Below are 18,499 nucleotides of genomic sequence, written 5' to 3' on the forward strand. Positions count from 1 at the left end.
GGAACTGGGGCGAAACCAACAGAGAGGTGATATGGAAAAAATGGACCGGAACTTGCAAACACTGAGAGGTGATATGAAAAACATGGACCGGAATTTTACAAATGGGATCAGGACTGTACATGGGGAAATGACCGAGTTGAGGGGGAGTGTGGAAGGTGTTTGGACCACAATGAAGACGGGTAAGGAAGAAGTGATGGATAAAAGAACGGCGGTTGGACGAGAAGTGGATAAACTCGGACAGGGGATGACGGAAATAAAGAAAGGACAAGGGCAATTAAAAGTGGCGATTGGGAAGAACACAAACGCGATACAAAATTTAAAACAAGGCCAGCAGGAAACAAAGGGGGAATTGGGGGCCGTAAAAGAAGAGTGTAAAATGAGACACGAATAAATTACGAAAATGGTTAAAGAGATGGGACGGAAGGTTGAGACGAAGAATCAGGAAATGGGGAAGCAATTAAAGAAACACGAGGACGAGACAAAGAGTTTTAGCAAAGCAAAGGAGGAATTAAAAGAGGTGACAGAGACGCAGGGAGAGATAGATAGAACGGGTAAGGGACGAATTGTACCAAAGAAAAGAGGAGCAGACACAAATAGAAATGGTAAGGGACATTGAGGTTGAGCTTGTGGAATGTTTTGAGACCCAGTGCGAGGGTCGGATTAACCTCCCACAGGAGCAAGGGGAGACGATATGCTCCCTCGAAGCAGACCGTGACGAGGTGAGTCCGGTAAGGCTGTGCGAGGTGGAGCTGTTTCATGGTGCAAAAGAGCACATGCCCAGTTTTGGGTGGATAGAAGCCCCGGGATCTCGTGGGTTAACCCAAGTCCCGAGTGTGATTGTGCCGGAGTGTGTCAGAACGTGAGTGGAGTGCAAATGACATGGCAAGGATGAGTGCACGTGAGAAAATGGGACACGGACCGACCCAGACGGGAGTCATGGGTCGTGTAACGGACGAGAATGGTGAGCCTTCTGAGCGGGATAAAGTTATTTCGTAAACTGTGCCGGCTCCGTGGGACTATGTGTGTGATATCCGGTCAGTGTTTTGCAAACCGCCGAAGCGCGGAGCATTGCTCGGTACGTTAATGGTTCCAGGGGAGCCGGCGTTTAAACGATCCGCACCTGGTACAATACCAGAGCGCGGACGGCTAAAATGGAAGCGAACTGAGGAATTAATTGAATTTGGAAAGAATATATCCCCGTGTGAGCACGTGTACGGGGCCCGAAGTGCTGCGCGCCACGAGTGGTGTTCGCGGGACGCACGGAACGAGTCCCAATGGCGACACCGCCGGGCCCTTGTGCGTGGCAGGCCTCGCGGTGCAGGCCGTGTGCGACTGACGTCAGCGGGGATCTGGCAGCACGAAGGTCAGGTGTGTAACGCATGGTGGTTCACATGGGTGATAGCCCGAAAGCGAGCATTTAATGCGATTAACGGGGCGACGTTACGCCCTCATGTAGCGGCCAAACGGAGGGGAAGAGCGTGCTGTAGACCGCCGCCCTGGAGGCGTAAGGCTCGCCGAGCCTTGCCATGAGTACATGATGCCCGGCCAGGATGTAGCGAGCATCCTCGCCCGGGGCAATGGAGCATTAGTTAGGGGAAGGGTTTAGTGTTAGATAGACTGGCCTCATGGGGGCATGAGCCGTCTTCCATGGGCCCCGGTAACACGAGTTTGGGGAAATTTAGGATAGAATTAGAAATGGATTGGAGACATGGACACACATGGAACATGTAGTGGGGACATAGATTAGCTACGTGGAGTTAAATGGAACATGCATTTGAATAAGGGATGACGGCGAGCACGAGTTAGTTAGGGGGATGTAGTTAGTAGAGTGTTGGAGTGACTTGAAAAAATAATAATAACTAGTGAATGAGGGTCAGCAGGCCCGAGTGTGAATGGAGCTGATGTGGAATGCATGGTGCGAACGAATGATTTGGGGGAGGAGTGAATCCCACCCAAGGGAACCTGGGGTTAGTGTAATAAAAGTTAGCGGGTTAATTAAATTAACCAAAAGGATGTCGTTTTGTTGTTGGCGTTGAACGAAGGCACGAAACCTTTTGTAGGGTGCAGGAGACTATTGACCGGCTGGGAGCATGGCTGGTGAAATGTGCGTACTGAGTAGAGGGCACCCCGGGCACCGAACTAGTCAGCCAGAGTAGGCCATGGGTCCAAGTGACTGATTTAGTGTAATGGGCATGGGTACCCAGGGGAAAGGGACCCGGAGCGCCAAAATGCCACGTGGGCATCGACGGGGAAAATGCCAGGAAGGGCATTCCCCACGTTCATAGGCTCGCAGACAGCATCAGAGACCCGGGGATGCTGAAGATTGAGTTTGGCAGGTGGGTAGACCTGCCGGTGGAGCCACGCTGCCCAGCCACGAAATTGTGCAAGAGCACGGGAGAAAATTTGCGGGCCAGGCCCAAATTAATAACGAACACCAACACAGGTGACGGGAATCGTGGTTGCGAGAACCAATAGTGTCAAGAGACAGGCGTGCTGAAAAGCCCCGCGGATAGTTTAAAGAGTAATAAATGGTAGGATAGATAGGAAACGTGTACCCCTTCGCACCATCCATCCCTTCGCTGTTCCTAGGCTGCTGGACTCACCTTGCAAATTTCTAAAAACTGTAGGAGCTATTCTGAGGCTACATTGGGCCTCGAGACAGATTCACTTGTTGTCTCCTCCTCAATCCTTTCAAAAGGGATCTTAGGGATTGGGAATAGACAGTTAGGACAGGTTAGCCAAACAAAGACAATAAGGGGGTTAGGGACACACATAATTATAAAAAAAGTAATTTATTTTTTTTGGTGACAACCGAATGGGCATGGGTATGGACAAGGATAGGCATAGGCAATAGGTTGGGGGGAGACCGTAGGGTAGGACCGAGCCCGTCTTCGGACTGGCCAACGCCACCACACTCCCTCCACAACCTCGCGAGACCACACCGAGGCCGGCCAGCTTCATGTGCCGACCTGTTGTACTGCACCTAACCTGGTCTGCATTTGCCATGCCTTTATCTGCCTTTGCCTTGACTCCATTTGCCATACCTGCCCATGCCTTTATTTGCCTTGCCATATCACTTAACCTTACCATGTGTGCCAGGACCATCTGTGTGGGAGTATTTGCAAGGACTGCCCTCCAGGCAGCCGCATTACTGGTGACTGCATTTGTGCAGCCCGGACATCTCCTTGTCATTTATAAAGGCCAGTTCAAATGGACTGTGAGACGGCGTGTGGCCTGCCATGTTCGGGTGAGTTGCCTCCAGCCGCCAGGCGAAAAAGTAATAAAAAAAACCAAACAAAAAAAAACAACAACAAACAAAGGACCATTCAGGGTCCTGAATTCGCCTGATCATTGATTGCCTGCTGCTGCACTCATCCCCGAATGTTGCCTTTTTTTGTATTCTCTCCTCAAGTCACAGTTCCTGGGCCATGGGTAATGTAAATATGAGAAATGTATATTGTTATAACCCACCTGTTTGTTTGTTTAGTTCAAATTTCCAGCAATGTAGAAAAGTTGTCCGTATGAGTTTGTTAGTTTAGTTACGCAATGCATGAGGTTATTTATTTTTGGGACATGTATTTGAAATGTCGCACTCAGGGATCCATAGGTAAAATGTACTTGGGGAACCTACACCTGCATGCCACACGAACGTTAACGACTTGGGTCGAGTCGAGCAAAAGGGAGGGCGGGGGGGGGGTAGTGTTGCGGTTCTCGGAACCACATGCATACAACAGATAGGTGTCCCAAGACAGTTATTCCATTATTTATACATGTAGATAGTCCCCTTCCTTTTGCTTAGCGGGCCAACAAGGGAGTGCGTTGCGATGATCTAATAGCTAGGGTTGCTTCAATCTTCTTTTTTCCTTCATTTCATCCCCACTCTTCTTTTCTGATTATTCCTGTACTGAGGTAAATCAGCCACGTGCGCCTTGGCGGCCAGTGCTTGCGGCGCCGCGGTGAGGGGTCTGCTGCTCAGAGATTCTCATTCCCGGGTGTGCCCGAAACCCGGCGTGTGCAGCAAGTGATGTGCGCTTGGCAATGCTGGATTGTCGACTCCAGCTTCTGATGGTCTGGGGAGAATTGCCGATTGCATTAGAAAGGCATGCAAATACATACCTCTGAAGAGGCTGCACGAATGGTGTTTTTCACGGCATGGGAAATACGGTCAGCACGACGCCCACGCTGCACGAAACACGGACAGAGGCCAATAAAGCTGACTCCACGCCATGTTGGGCAGGATACGAGTGTGCGGGTAGAAGCGGCTTGTTCTTTTTTACCGACACATGTTGGTGTTCGCCCCATGCACACGCTAGCGGAGTCGTGTGAACACGAGCGCTGGCCACGTGTGTAATGGTGGAACCACGCGCACTGTATGGAATGTCCTCGAAAGCAGACACGTGCGCCGCTCGTGAAACGTGCGTGGATTTATCCATGGCGATGTACCTTCGGTCCTCGCTGGCAGCGGTGGATTCTCGTCTCTGCGGCCAGCAAGGCTGTGATCGAGCCAGGGAATGTGCAGTGCGGGCCACGTTGACGCGCGTGGAACGAGTGCGTTGATCGACGGTGGTCGAACGCCCGAGCGGGCATGCGGGGCCCTCGACCGGTCGCCCGGGGGGGTTTTGCGGGATGATTCGCGTGCCAATTTTGGTGTGGGCGATTCATGTCATCTCGTGGGTTCGGAGCGAAGTATGGCCGCTGTTTGAGATGGCCTTGCCGGAACTGAAGTGAGGTGGTTTCCGGCCCAAGCTGGTGGGTCACGTGAGTGGTCGGGGCCTATCGGAGCGCCCAATTTGGGTGATGACGTTTGTATTCGGCATGGCCCTCCCCCCGAGCTGAGGGTCCTATAAAGGTCGGGGCAGTCCATCTTGCCCGGTCTGTCTCTGTCCGAGATCATAGCCTCAATCCCCCCCCCCCCCGGTTGCAAAACTCCCTCTTCATCGGGTTCTGTGTTTGTGTGTGAGCGTGTGTGTGTGAGTGTGCTGACGCCTGTCTGCTTAAGTAAGACTGTAGAAGATTGTTATCATTGTTATTATTCCCCGCCAACCAACGAAGTTGGCGGGGGATAAAGAAATGGGTTCCGTCCGTCCGTCCGTCCGTCCGTCCGTCACATTTCTTCTCCGGAGCTTAACTACAAATCCCCTCAAGATATATTTACGAAATTTGGTACACATATCAAGCAAGTGGTGAACTGGTGCCTTTTGATATTTTCTAATTGATAGGTCACATGGTTTGGCAGCCATGTTGGATTCAAGAAAAATATTCAAAAATGTTTTCTCTGGAATCACATAACCTAACGAAGCAAAAATTTGCAACTATCATCTTCCATCATGTCTGCATACATAGTAAAAATTATGACGTCACAAGTCACATGGTTTGGCGGCCATCTTGGATAGAAAAACACATCTCATCCGATTAACACGAAACTTCACACACGTATTCCACTGGAGGATTGGAGGCAGAATGTAAATTTATGATGTCATAGGTCACATGGTTCGTCAACCATCTTCGATTGAAAATTAATAAATTTTAAAAATCATCTTCTCCAGAACTGCTGGACAGGACAGATTGAGGCAAATTTTCACATACACTTTCCCCAAGACATCCTTTCAGAAGTTTGTTAATTTCTAATTGATAGGTCACATGGTTTGGTGGCCATATTTAATTTACCCTAAAACCTTCAAACATCTTCTTCACCAGAACGGCTGGTCAGATCAAGGGGAAACTTCACATACATATTGCACACGCTTAGGGAATATAAGTTTGTTAATCCTCATTTACTATGGCGGGGGATATCGAAGACTTTGTCTTCAACGGATGCTAGTTGTTATTATGTCCGCCTTAAGTCTGCTCTGTGTCCCCTTTTGTAAGTTGCCTGTTCATTGTCGCACCACACGATTCTTTCTATCTCTGCACAACACACCCCAATAAATCTTCACTGTACCACATATTTTTCCTCACCTGCTTTTAAATAAATTATTATAATGAGGAATGTTCCCTGCTCATTTTTGTCTTTTCTTCCATTGATCCAGCATGGTCCGAATCCAAGTTTAGCCGGGACTTTATTCCCAACGATCCGTTCCTATTAACCGGTACGTCCTTGGCAGTGTTGCTCGGCTGCATCCGATCCGGTAAAGTGATCCGGTCCGGTAGAGTGATCCGGTTTGGACAAGCATACCGATGGCATGTTTCCCCGGTAATTAAACCACATGACTAATTAGGTAACCCGATTAACCCATAGACGAGAGGACCCTAGGTCACGCGGTTGAGTTATTGGCATCCACGGTCGGTTAAGCGACCCGCTGCATCACGGAATTATCCGTGTGCGACGGCCGACAATTCAGGGGAGTCTGGTGGGAACCGACATAGCTTCCCCCAACTAGTTGTCTTCTCACCTGACCCCCCCCGGCCTACAACTGTATATGTATATGTATATATATATATATATATATATATATATATATATATATATATATATATATATATATATATATATATATATATATATATATATATATATATATATATACATACATATACATACATGTTGATTCAATAAATAAAATGAAAATAACCAAATACATTTTACAGTCCTGAATTGACAGGTGATGGGTGCTTGATGCGTTGACTCAGTTTCTTCATAATTTTCTTATTTTTTCATTTGTTCCTTGCAATGTTGGGAGAGGTGGCGACATACTTCAGATGCATTTTCACGTGTGTAAATCAACTTGTTTATGCTTGTATGCTTCTCAATGGTCAACAGTAAGATTCAAGACCTCCGTCAGCTATGTTTATTCAGTCAACTATAAAAAGCGGAAAAAAATCATCAAAATCAGACTGTGAGATTGAAGTGATCAAAAATTCTCAGTTTTGCTTGGTACTTTTAGATCAGCCATGTAAGAGAAGGACATTATGAGACAATGGTAGGATTAACACAGTCTATAGGATTTGAGTTGGGGAACCCAGCATCGATTACTCAAAAGAGGAAAACCTGAAACAGCATTCCCAATATTTTCACAATAGAGAGCATTGATCAGTACACCTCCGTAGATTCCAACATTAGTGTAAAAATGAAACAACATATTCAAGTAAAATTCACAACGGAGTGATTCGTGCAAAAGCTATGTTTATAGGGGGTGAGGGGGGTAGATATTACCTTGGAACAGATATAAATGTAGTATGGTCCATGTACGAGTAGTTAGCCAATCTCGATGTGATTAAGTAGGGAACCGTAGCTCGAGGATTGACTTGTTTAAATGTGCACCATACAGACGATGGTGTGTGGCAATAATTAAATGGGGTTTAAGGTTAAGGTGGCTGGCTTGGGACTTGAGGGTCCTGATTTTGAGCCCCTTTTCCGTTAAATTAACACCAGGTGGGGTTGACTCAGCCTGTCATCCTTCCGAGTTTGGTGAAACGAGTACCAGTGTACTGGGGTAATAATTATGTGGGGTAACTTGCGTCGGAGTGGCGACCCATCCAGGACTGTACTTGCCAATGAAACTGCCTCAGTCACCCTATGCACCTTTATGGTGAGAAAGGAATGGTTTAATTATTAAGGTTAAGGAACTCGTAGGTACAACATCCTGTAATCCCCCTGGGCGAGGCACCGATGTGAGGCCTTAGGAAATTGAGAGGTGTTTTGTTCATAGTGTAAGGTCATGCAAGTATCTTTCTCCTGTAGGATGACTTGTATAAGACATATCATGTGTCTTCGTTCTCTTCAGAGTGATGTCCAAGTTAGGAGACAATGGTTATATTGCCATCCTGGTATGGTAGTGAGGCAGCAGTCGAGACAAAACACTTGTCCTTGAGAGACTTATTTCTCACAATGTAAATAGCAGTGTTGTAAACTTCAAAGCCCTCAAATTCAACATTTTATCCTTTCAACGCTATCTTAATCTGAAAGCCATTTCAGAGTTCACCATAACCATTATGTGTGTGCAGTGGACTGTTGGAGGAACGAAAGGCAAGCAGAAAAGGAAAGGCCAACAAGTCAAGAAGGGAAGCAACAAACGCGTAGCCATGCCCAAAACCGCCGCTTCGGACAGCTCTGGAGAAGACAGCACACCTGACGCCTCTGAACCAGAAGAAGGTGATTTCCATACATTTTTCACTAACCGCACTTGTGCTGTAAAGTCATGCTCACCCCCATTATACAGCCGTCCTCTCTTTCACGGCCATACCTGCATTTTCATTATGGGCTCCGGCTGCTGCCAAAGCTCTGGCCGTTGTCAGCTGGTCTACCTCTGGCTATTTGCCTCGATTTTCTTTCTGCAACAATTTTCTTTATAAAACAATCCGGAGGTGTTTTGCACTTAATTTAATTCAATTGAGGCAACGAATATTGACTTGGTTGAAAAAAACCGATTGTGATGGGCGCAGATTGTCCAAGTTTTATGATTCGTTCCATTCTTGTGTTTCCCCGACCCAAGAACAACCACGTGCGACTCAAAGGGATGAACTCTGTTATATTAACATTACAAACCCCATTTATCAGAGACAGACGTAAGCTGATAAAGCTTGCTCAGAGATATCTTCTGCTATTCTTATCACCAAATACAAAGGTGTTGCTGAACAGATAGTCACGCATGCTGAAGCCATGGTTGGTTTGGGGTGTAGGTCGGCAAAAATGAAAGCGACTCCAAACCTCAATCTTAAAATTTGGTTTTTGGAATGGAAGACCAGGTGCGGATATCTTGAAAATCTGCAGTCGTGGAAGACGAGAGCTATGCTTTTATATAATGACCTGGCATTAATTCTAATTGGGTTTTCATTGAGAATGTTCTGAGCCTGTCTGTGTCACTTGTTTTGGCAGTACTACGGTGTTGAGGCCTACGGTACCATAGGTCATTATGACAACTCACTGGGCAGGATATGGCCAGGATGAATAATAAATTCTCTTCCATGTTGTCGTGGAATTCAATACGTGTGATGAAAACCATGATTCAAACTGATCAAAGATTGTCTCGGTTTCGAGGTCATCCTCAGTCTCGAGGTCAGAATGTGCGTTTCTACGAAGTAAAGTTCATCGCCTCCAATCTTGCCAATTTATTCCTTTGTGCTCAAGTCAATGACTGCTGTAGAATAAAAGTGGTATTCATCTTCAGGGCAATTGAAATAGGTGATCATGGTTTAAAACTGTTAACTATAAAACAAATTTATGCAAAAAAAACAGACCTAAAGTTACCTTTATTGGTTATCTCAGGATAACTGAATTTAATTGCCTAAATATGCTCAGACTGAGAAAATTGTGGGGGGGGGGGATATTGTACCAAGATTTATCTTTAGTTTGCCCCACTAGTACTGCAGCAGAGCAAGCCAATTGTTCAAATTTGCATAAAAGCACCAAAATTGGTACACATGCAGAATAATGTATTCCGAACAATTCTAGATATGGAGCCACCCAAGATTTTGCCTTGGTCAGCTTTGGCTGACAATTGATCTGAAATATCAGACTATGCTGCTGGACTACACTGACTACAAAGAGAGAAATGACATCACATGATTGTGTTGCCGGCCGACAAGAGTGCTCTGGGAAGCTATGTCACTTCAAGTTCACCGGCTGTGTTTGTGTGAAGTTTAAAGTCGTGTGTGTGTGTGTGTGTGTGTGTGTGTGTGTGTGTGTGTGTGTGTGTGTGTGTGTGTGTGTGTGTGTGTGTGTGTGTGTGTGTGTGTGTGTGTGTGTGTGTGTTTTAGTTATCTGTCTGTCACTTATATAGCAGATCTTCAATGGGCCTTTCATCCAGTAAAAAAGAAATCCTTAATGTACCTCTAACCAAACTTACACAAATATTTGCTTTGTGCATGCGCCCCGGGCATTCAAGAGTGGATTATGTCCTTTTGAAAGTCACATATCCTGTGTCGGAGTGGCGACCCGTCCAGGATTGTTCCCAATAGCCAAGGAGACTGCTTAGGTAGCACCAACACTCTGCACAGAGTAGGGTCCCAATGGATGGGATGGAAAGTCGCACATTGAGAGGCAAAAAATACAATATTCTTGTTCATTCGTTCAATGGTTACACATACACCTTGAAATCGCAATTAATCAAAGATACCTACTGGTTGAGAAAAGCCCATGTGGTTATCTAGCTTGTGCTGTTCAGGTATGGATGTTTCAAGTGCTCCATGTTTAGTGAATTCGATTTGCTCATTGTTTTATCCGTTTTCTTCTTCCGGAGTGTTTTCACAGCACAAATCAAATTGGTGCATCCAATTAAACCTTGTCAACTTTGCATTTCAAATGATGAAGCTCTTACAATAGTTTTATTATTTTTTAAATACGAGAATTACTTAATCATTAAAGTGATTCATCATCATTGAGAGATTGGGCCAAAAACTATATCGTACTGTAAAGCATGATATTTCAAAAATGTGTTGGGCCCGATGTGTTCTCGTGGATCACGCATTACGTGGTGGAGGTATGCACTCCACCAAGTGCCCTTCTAGTTTCGATATAGCTTTCCATTTATGGCCTATATATAGCACATGTTGTTTATGAGAATAAAAAACGTTATTCTAAAGCATTGGATGTGCAAGTAATTCATACGGTATTATCCCTCGAAAGAACTGTCAAACTCGAAGTATTTACTTCAATCGCTATGGATATACCATTTTAATTTGTACATTTATTGCTTTGTTCTGCGGTGTCTGCAGGTGAAGTATCTGACTCCCAGAGCAGCAGCAGCTCAGATGGCGGTTCCTCCAGCTCCATGGATGAGGACGCGCAGTTCCATGATGGCTACGGTGATGACTTGATGGGAGATGCAGAGGATCGCGCGCGTCTTGAGAAAATGTCAGAAAAAGAGCGTGAGCAGGAACTTTTCAACCGCATCGAAAAGCGTGAAGTTCTTAAAACCAGGTAACTGCTTGAGAGGTGAGCAGTTTCTGAGTTTAAAGTGCTTTGGGGCTACCTTCTGAGATCATGAGCGAACTTGGGATTTGTTAGATGAAAAGAGGAGATTGAGACATTAGGTTGGCCTGTGCACTCCTATCTGAACCTATGGCTCATGAATCTGGGGCCCCAGATTCAAATTTCTCACTCTCTCACCCAGGTTTCTCTCACTCTCTCACCGCAGACAGGTCGTTGGTCTTTCTGTCTTCTACTGTCTCCTCTCCAGTCTCCCCCCCGCTTTGTCTGTGATATTTCCCCCCCCCCCCATATTTCCACAGGGTACTCAAGGTCCGCCAGCAACCCCCTTCTGGTAAAACTAACAAAATCACGAATCACTGCTCACCTTCACTCTTCCATTCCTCTTTTATCCCACCTTTGGAATAAACTCCCACACTCTCTTCAATCCCATTCTTCCCTCCAGGCCTTCAAAACAGCTGTTCACCACCACCTCTTATCTTCCCCGATCCAAAATCTCGATCTTTTCTACCCCTGTTAATCCACCCTAAACCTACTTCCTTCAAATTCGCTGCTTTCCTTCCTGAAAGTCCCTGTAAAGTCCATCTTGTATACCCCATGTTCTTCACCCCATCCCTCTCCCTTCCACAGATCTCCTCATGTCTCTGTTCCCCACTGTTTTGTCCTTCCCTCTCCCGTCCCTCTTGTCTCATGCCCCCCCTCCCCTTGCTGTGCGTTGTGTTTTAGCACTTATACGAGCCTCGATAATGTATACAAAAAAAAGAAAAATGTCATATACAGTACCTGTGCTGATTTGTCTATTATCTCCTAATTTAATTGCTATCATATCAATGTCCTTTTTTGCAGACAAAATTGAGGCTTATGGAAGAGCAAGGTGATAATAAAGTTGATATTTGGGTAGTGGGGCCACAGTTCGATACAAAAAGCAAGGGAATGAGTTAACAACAGAGAGAGCATAAGCAACTCAACCATATATTAAGAGGGTTGTGTTGGGTCAGTTTCCCTAATGGGGGTAGTAAAGATTGCAAGTTGAGTTGTAGGATGAAATGTGATAGTGGTGCACTGCCTCCTTAAAACCAAGAGAGTTAGAGTGTAGCGTGCGCTTGAACCATCTCTGGAAGGCACTTCCAGAAAAGAGGGAAATTGAGCAGATATGCTGGATTTTGGAGTTGTCCCACTTGTGATTTATGCACAAGCTCCACCATAAGCCTGAGATAATTCTTTACAATATAAAAGGCATCTTTGTATTACATACATGGAAATGGAGTTGGTGGAAATTTTCAAGGAAAGGGTGAAGGTATTAGCAGCAGCAAAAATGAAGGCTGAAAAAGGATAAGAAGAAATGTATTTTTAATACTCGTAGTTTATGGGACAGCTTCCATGTATAAAGTCATTGTTAGCTCGTTGCCCCGCACATAGTAATGTGTGTGTGTGTGCGTCCGTCCGTCTGTCCAGGCCATAACTTTTTTACCATTTGAGCTTTTGTCATCAAATGTTCAACAAACCTTAACGATGAGAACATGGTGAAAATAATTAAAAATTGGGTCAGAATTTGAAAAGGCAAAGCCATAGTGACTATAAATAGCCCTTATTGGCCCCATGCAGCTCATCAAGCACGAGACACCCTGCATTTTTTTTAATCGTTTCCTTGTTTATTTATTTACCAGTGAGCTTCAGTGTGTCTGTCCAGGCCATCACATTTTTTTGCAATTGCCCTTTTTTGTCGAATCTCCAACAAACCTTTATTATGAGAATATGGACAACTCAAATTAATAAAATGTACAATTTCTTTTAGCTCGTGTATTCGGCAAGTTTAGTTTGAGTAAAAAGCAGATGCTTTGCATTTTGAGATGCTTTCTAGTTTGTCTTGCTTCTGGGATATAATTGTGGAACTTGAGAGGAGGGGCTTGGGTGTCGTGGGGGTTGGGGAGGGAGGCATTAGGCTATATATGTACACATTTGAAATGGAGAAAGTCATAAATTTACAGCAAAGTCATAAATGAGTCCCCTTTCCTTTTTTCTGTTTTATTGGATTTATTTGATAATCTTTTTCATGCACTGTACGTAACAATTCTTCATTGAAATGTATGTCTTATCATGTGTTGTAGGGATAATGGACCAAAGTGGCTTTATTATTTTACATTATCTTACATTGCCTTTACTTTTTGCATTTTTTTTAGGTTTGAAATCGAGAAGAAACTCAAAGCCAGAAAGAAAAAAGAAAAGAAGCAGAAGCAGGAGAAAGACCACCGAGAAAAACCATCAAAGATGCTGGAGTCTCAGGTCGATTACTGGGACCGTTCCCCATGTTGTACCTGGGCTGATAGTGAGCAGAGATGATTGTCAAACTTATTATGCTTTTATTTACAGTTTTGTAGAAACGCTACACTATCGTGGAGGGAACTTTGTATTCCGAGATGTATGCAAGTTTCACTGTAAAGTGATGACTGTAACCATGATGAGTCATTTTGCTGGCCATGATTTTAGGTGACGTCACACAGTAAGGAGCGCCGGTCAAAACGTGAGGAGAAACTCGATCGAAAGTCCCTGGCCATGGAGGAGCTGAAAGCTGAGCGTGAGAAGAAAAAGAACAGGACTGGTAAACATATTCACGTGTTAATTTGTATTTTCAAAACTGCTAAGCCTTCTTGATGTTGAATCATTTATCTTACGGAAAAGGTTTGATCTTTTAATTATTTTTTAAAATATTAATGAATCTCTTAAAAACTTATGGTTGAATATGGACGGTTTGGTGGAATTAGCAAATTCTACCACTACCTTTTTAATTTGGAAAGTGAAACTTATGGAATAGCTGGATGACTGGGTTTGAAGGTCACTCTGCTGACACCATAACTGACTTGACTGATTTTGGGGCCTTGTTTAAGGCTGAACTTTGAAATTTCCAGGATAATATTACTCCATCTTTTCTGCTCTCCGATGAGTCAAGGGGAAAGGATCGGGCTAATGTTTGCTGCAGTCAGAGATCATGCCTGAATGTCTCAGACCATCTTGTTTCAAGGTGGCCTTTGGGGCAGTGACAGCCAGCGTGTGTTGGATTGAAGTGATACACTTGGTATGGTGGTAGGTGTCCAACATATGATGGTGTCCATCCCAATCGAAGTGTCGCTGGTCGGAGTAGGGATGAGGATAGGGGCTGGTTGGTTTAATTGCAAATACCTATGGATGTTCTCAGGCAGATGTCTCAGGAATTTCATGTTGAATACATCTTATCTGCACAGGTCTGTAGCAGTGGTTGTCCATGTTTCCAACGCATACAGGAGGGCAGATTGCACGAGGGCATGGTACATCTTCATTAGCTCACCTGGAACGTAGTTTTGGGGAGTTTATGGGATAGCGCGTCGTCCGTCCGTCAGTCCTTCCATTCACAAATACTTACAACTTCTTCTCTGAAACTACACATACGGTTTTGATGAAACTTCACCACAACCTTCATCATATCACTCGTGATGTACCAAAGTTTGTTCACACCATTAAAAAAATCTTGGTCTAAAGGGGTCAACGGGTGCTTGCCCCCCAAAATAGGTATTTGCTTTCTTCTCAGAAACTACACACAGAATTCCAATGAAGCTTGACTCCTATCTTCATCACCCGTGATATGTATCAAAGATTGTTCACACCATTACAAAAATCGGGATCTAAGGAGGTCTTCGGGGGTGAGGGGTGGTTGACTCCCAAAATAGTTATTTGCTTCCTTCTCAGAAGATACACGCACAATTCCGATGAAACTTGATGACCACCTTCATCACCCATGATTTACTAGTTTGTTCATGACATAAAAAAAAAAAATCCATCGATATTTGCTTTCTTCTCTGTTACATATTTTTGAGCATCATCCACACCTACCAGTGGTTGTCTAGTTTTCTTATCCAGCTGCCACCAGGTGAGTGCCCAGGGGTATTGCCCCTATTTTTTGTGTCTCCATGGACAAAGTTGCCAGAGCCATTATGTTTTCTGGTGTCCATCCGGTCTGTCCGTGCTTTTTTTTTCTCTCTCTCTCTTTTCTCTGCAACCCCTTATCCGATCGACACAAATTTTTCACCATAGGTGCAACAAATCGTATAGAATTTTTTTATTGATAATTATGGCATCATAGGTCATATATATATACCTGGTGTTGGCTCAATGGTTAGGGTGGTGGCTTTGAATCCTCTGATCCTGAGTTCAAACCCCACTCCACTGTTGAATTCATACCAGGTGGGGTTGACTCTGCCTGTCATCCTTCCGAGGTCGGGAAAATGAGTGCCAGCATGCTGGTATCCTGTGTCGGAGTGGCGACCCGTCCAGGATTGTGTCCAATAGCCAAGGAGACTGCTTAGGCAGCACCAACGCTCTGAATGGAGTATGGTCCCGATGGATGGATGGATGGATAGGTCATATGATGTGGCAGCCATGTTGGAAAAAAGGAAAATCTTTGGACCTCTGTATCTCTGAAACCGCTCCATGGTAAAATTGACCTTGGCACATATTGAGTACCATGGAAAAGAAGTGTGATTTTTTTTGTTGATGTCATCGAAGTATGATTCCTTATCCATGGAGAACAAAAAGTTCTGTGACATCACAGGTCACATGGTTTGGCATCCATATTGGATTTACCCTATAACCTATAAAAATCATCTCCACAACATCTTGATAGAACGCCAGGAAACTTCACCCACATGTTCCCCAAGCCTTGGGATACCAGGGTGTTCACAAATAATTAATAGGTCACATGGTCTGGCAGCCATATTGGATTAAATGAAAATCTTTAAAAATGTATTTCTCTTGAACCGGTTCATTAATCGACGTGAAACGTCATAGTTATGTTCTAGTAGTGATGGGGAATATATTGTTATGGTTGTGGGTGTAGTTGGAGGAATTTCAAAGGAAAGTTAGCATTGAATAGAGTTGCTTGGTCCGTGAACGTGCAGGAGACATCTCGATGTAAATTAAGTAGGGAAACTGTGAGCTTAAGTGTTACTTGTCACCACACAGGGGTGGAAGGAGGGTGGTGCTGTGTTCATGAGATATGGATTAAGGCCAATTTTCTCCTGTATGTCATTGCCTCCTTTGACTTTTTCCTACGTTTTTGCATTTAGAAGCCAGCCATGAAGGAGTTGGATTTTTATAACAACCACAACGATAACAACAAGCTAGCAAAACATTCCGAGCAGGCAGAACTTCCACCTTCCCGGGTTTCGTGTGAGCAAGCCACGCCCAGAGGTGGAAGAAGGGTTAACCCTAACCGGCCAGACCCGCGACAATATGTTTTAAATTTCAACTTGATTGGACGCATGGTCCGGCAGCCCGAATTATTTAATATTTTGAATCTGGGTTCAGGGATGTAAATCAAACCTGCTACAAGTATGCATAATGATGTAATAATGTGGGTGGAAGCATAAGATTACCCTTCTAGTTTTTTTATGATTCAATTTGCTATTCGTTTGTGCATTGTCCCCTTATGTCCTTAATTTAATGAATTGTTATACATTCATTGTTTTGTTATACCTTCAATTGTTATACCTTCAAGAGCCTGACACATTGCAGGGGGGATAGGAGGGTGGGGAGGGTGGGGCGAAGGCTTTCAACTATGGTTTTGCACGAGTACATCACTTTTGTGTTAATGTTGCGCTTGAAAATTTCGTTATTTTCTCCAGCTGACCTCCTGGCAAAAAAACAGCCACTGAAGACGAGTGAAGTTTACTCTGATGACGAAGATGAGGAGGAAGAGGACAAAGCGAGTGAGAAAAGCGAATCATCCCACTCTTCTTCCTCCGATGAAGAAGAGGAAGAGTAAGTAATGGGGAAATAATATCCAACAGGTGTTGTACTTTAGACAGCTTCATCAATTGTGCTAGCTTAAGCAATTTCAGGAGGTACAAACTTTGTCAGAGCTTGGGCGAACATAATTGTGCATTGAAAATGCTCTGTGGGTCATTGTGGTCACTTGAACTCTAATCCAAGAGCTCTGACAAATAGGCTTTCAGATAATAAGTACACTCCCTGTTTACGTGGTAGTTAATTGTAGAATGTTCGCAAGACTTCATTAATGTTGAATGAAGTAGGAAAATGAAATGATTGGCTGGAGAAAATGAGAAAGTGGGGTGGCAGGAGTAGAGTTTGGTGCAATTTTAGGATATCTATTACTAAAAGGAGAAGCACCCGTCCGTGTGTGTGTGTGTATGTGTGTGTGTGTGTGTGTGTGTGTGTGTGTGTGTGTGTGTGTGTGTATGTCTGTCACACTTTATTCTAAAGGGTTCCTGCTGCGGTAGAATAATAAAAATGATAATGTTGGAAAGCTAAGAATCGATTTACTTGGAGAAAAAAAAATTGTTCCCGTTTAACTATAACAAGGACAAATGTGTCCAAGAGCCGCGTCCTAAAGGCAATAACAACAACAACTTCCGATATTTGTCACGTGCCTTGATGGAGCCAATAGCGGGACCCGTCTTGGAGGCTCTTGTTCATGACGAGAAAATCGTGTATTTACGAAATTACAACACATTAAATGGAATAATCTTTAAATAATAACGTGAACTTTTCGAAACTTTAAAGCAAATGTCTGAATATATTTAAAAGTTGATGATAGACGCTCTCAAAAGGCACCCTCAATGCGAGGATCTGTACAGGTGTTTAGTATTTAAGGAGATCTGGATCCTGTATATAAAAGAGCCGAGTCCTAAAGGTTTTGTCTTCACCAGAAGAAGAACAAGAAGAAGAAGAACAACAACAACAACGCGGAGCTCTCTTAGAGCCAGCGTTCGCTACGCGAGACGCAGCTAAAAATGGCTCTTTTCAAAACCTGAACTTTCAGGATGTAACAATTGGGATTTGGAGCTTAATGTAGCAGTTCCAACGGTACCATTTTATAATTCTACTATACGACCCGTGAACCCGTTGGGTTCCCGTTGTGACAGCGGTTTATGAAAAAAAATTTCAAGAAGAAAAAAAAGGAAAGATAGCTCCAGTGAACTATACCGCTGAGGTTGTTTGCATTGATCAAATACTCCCGAAGAGTAATTGACTGAATCGGGAATTGATTTTTAATATTTTTTTTCGTTGCCCGATTTTAACGAAACTTGATACTGCACACTGCAGGCGAATGGTGAGTAAGGTGGCCCTAAAATTTTTGCGCCATCATGTACCGTTTTGGCTGTATTTCGGAAACATATATACAAACATACATACAAGATGAGAGTTTTAGTAATATATAGATGAACACGGAAGTATTAGATCAAAATGGCGATGTTTATTTTATGCTTAAAAATAAATCGTTCTTTGTCTATACTAAATGTTTGAGATTTTAAAAAGAAATTATTTCAAGAAAAAAAGAAAGATAGCTCCAGCGAACTATACTGCTGAGGTTTGTTTGCATTGATCAAAGGACTGAATCGGGAATTGATTTTCTAATATTTTTTTCGTTGCCCGATTTTAACGAAACCTGGTACTGCACACCGCAGGAGAATGGTGAGTGAGGTGACCCAAAAAATTTTGCACTATCGTGTCCTGTTTTGGCCATATTTCTGGAACATACATACATACATACATACATACATACATACATACATACATACAAGCCGGTAGGCGACATGGGTGGTCGCTAGACTAAGGCGAATTTGAAATATGTAGATAAGA

General features: G+C 43.9%; 1 protein-coding gene across 3 annotated transcripts in view; it reads left to right on the forward strand.

The window, feature by feature from the left end:
- The window catches only part of RTF1 (RTF1 homolog, Paf1/RNA polymerase II complex component), a 119,691-nt gene that overhangs the window by 25,418 nt on the left and 75,774 nt on the right, over positions 1-18,499 (forward strand). For 2 of the 3 annotated variants that reach the window (XM_085895560.1, XM_085895561.1), the window contains exons 3-8: positions 3,100-3,247; positions 7,945-8,092; positions 10,654-10,858; positions 13,048-13,150; positions 13,355-13,466; positions 16,522-16,657. In XM_085895560.1, the coding sequence (XP_085751686.1) occupies positions 3,100-3,247; positions 7,945-8,092; positions 10,654-10,858; positions 13,048-13,150; positions 13,355-13,466; positions 16,522-16,657 (852 nt within the window). The remainder of the gene's footprint in view (positions 1-3,099; positions 3,248-7,944; positions 8,093-10,653; positions 10,859-13,047; positions 13,151-13,354; positions 13,467-16,521; positions 16,658-18,499) is intronic. The other variant, XM_085895562.1, reaches the window with a different exon arrangement.

The sequence above is a fragment of the Eptatretus burgeri genome, chromosome 9 (assembly GCF_056783735.1).
Source record: "Eptatretus burgeri isolate ZD-2024b chromosome 9, Ebu_testis_v1, whole genome shotgun sequence".
In the NCBI taxonomy this organism is placed as follows: domain Eukaryota; kingdom Metazoa; phylum Chordata; class Myxini; order Myxiniformes; family Myxinidae; genus Eptatretus; species Eptatretus burgeri.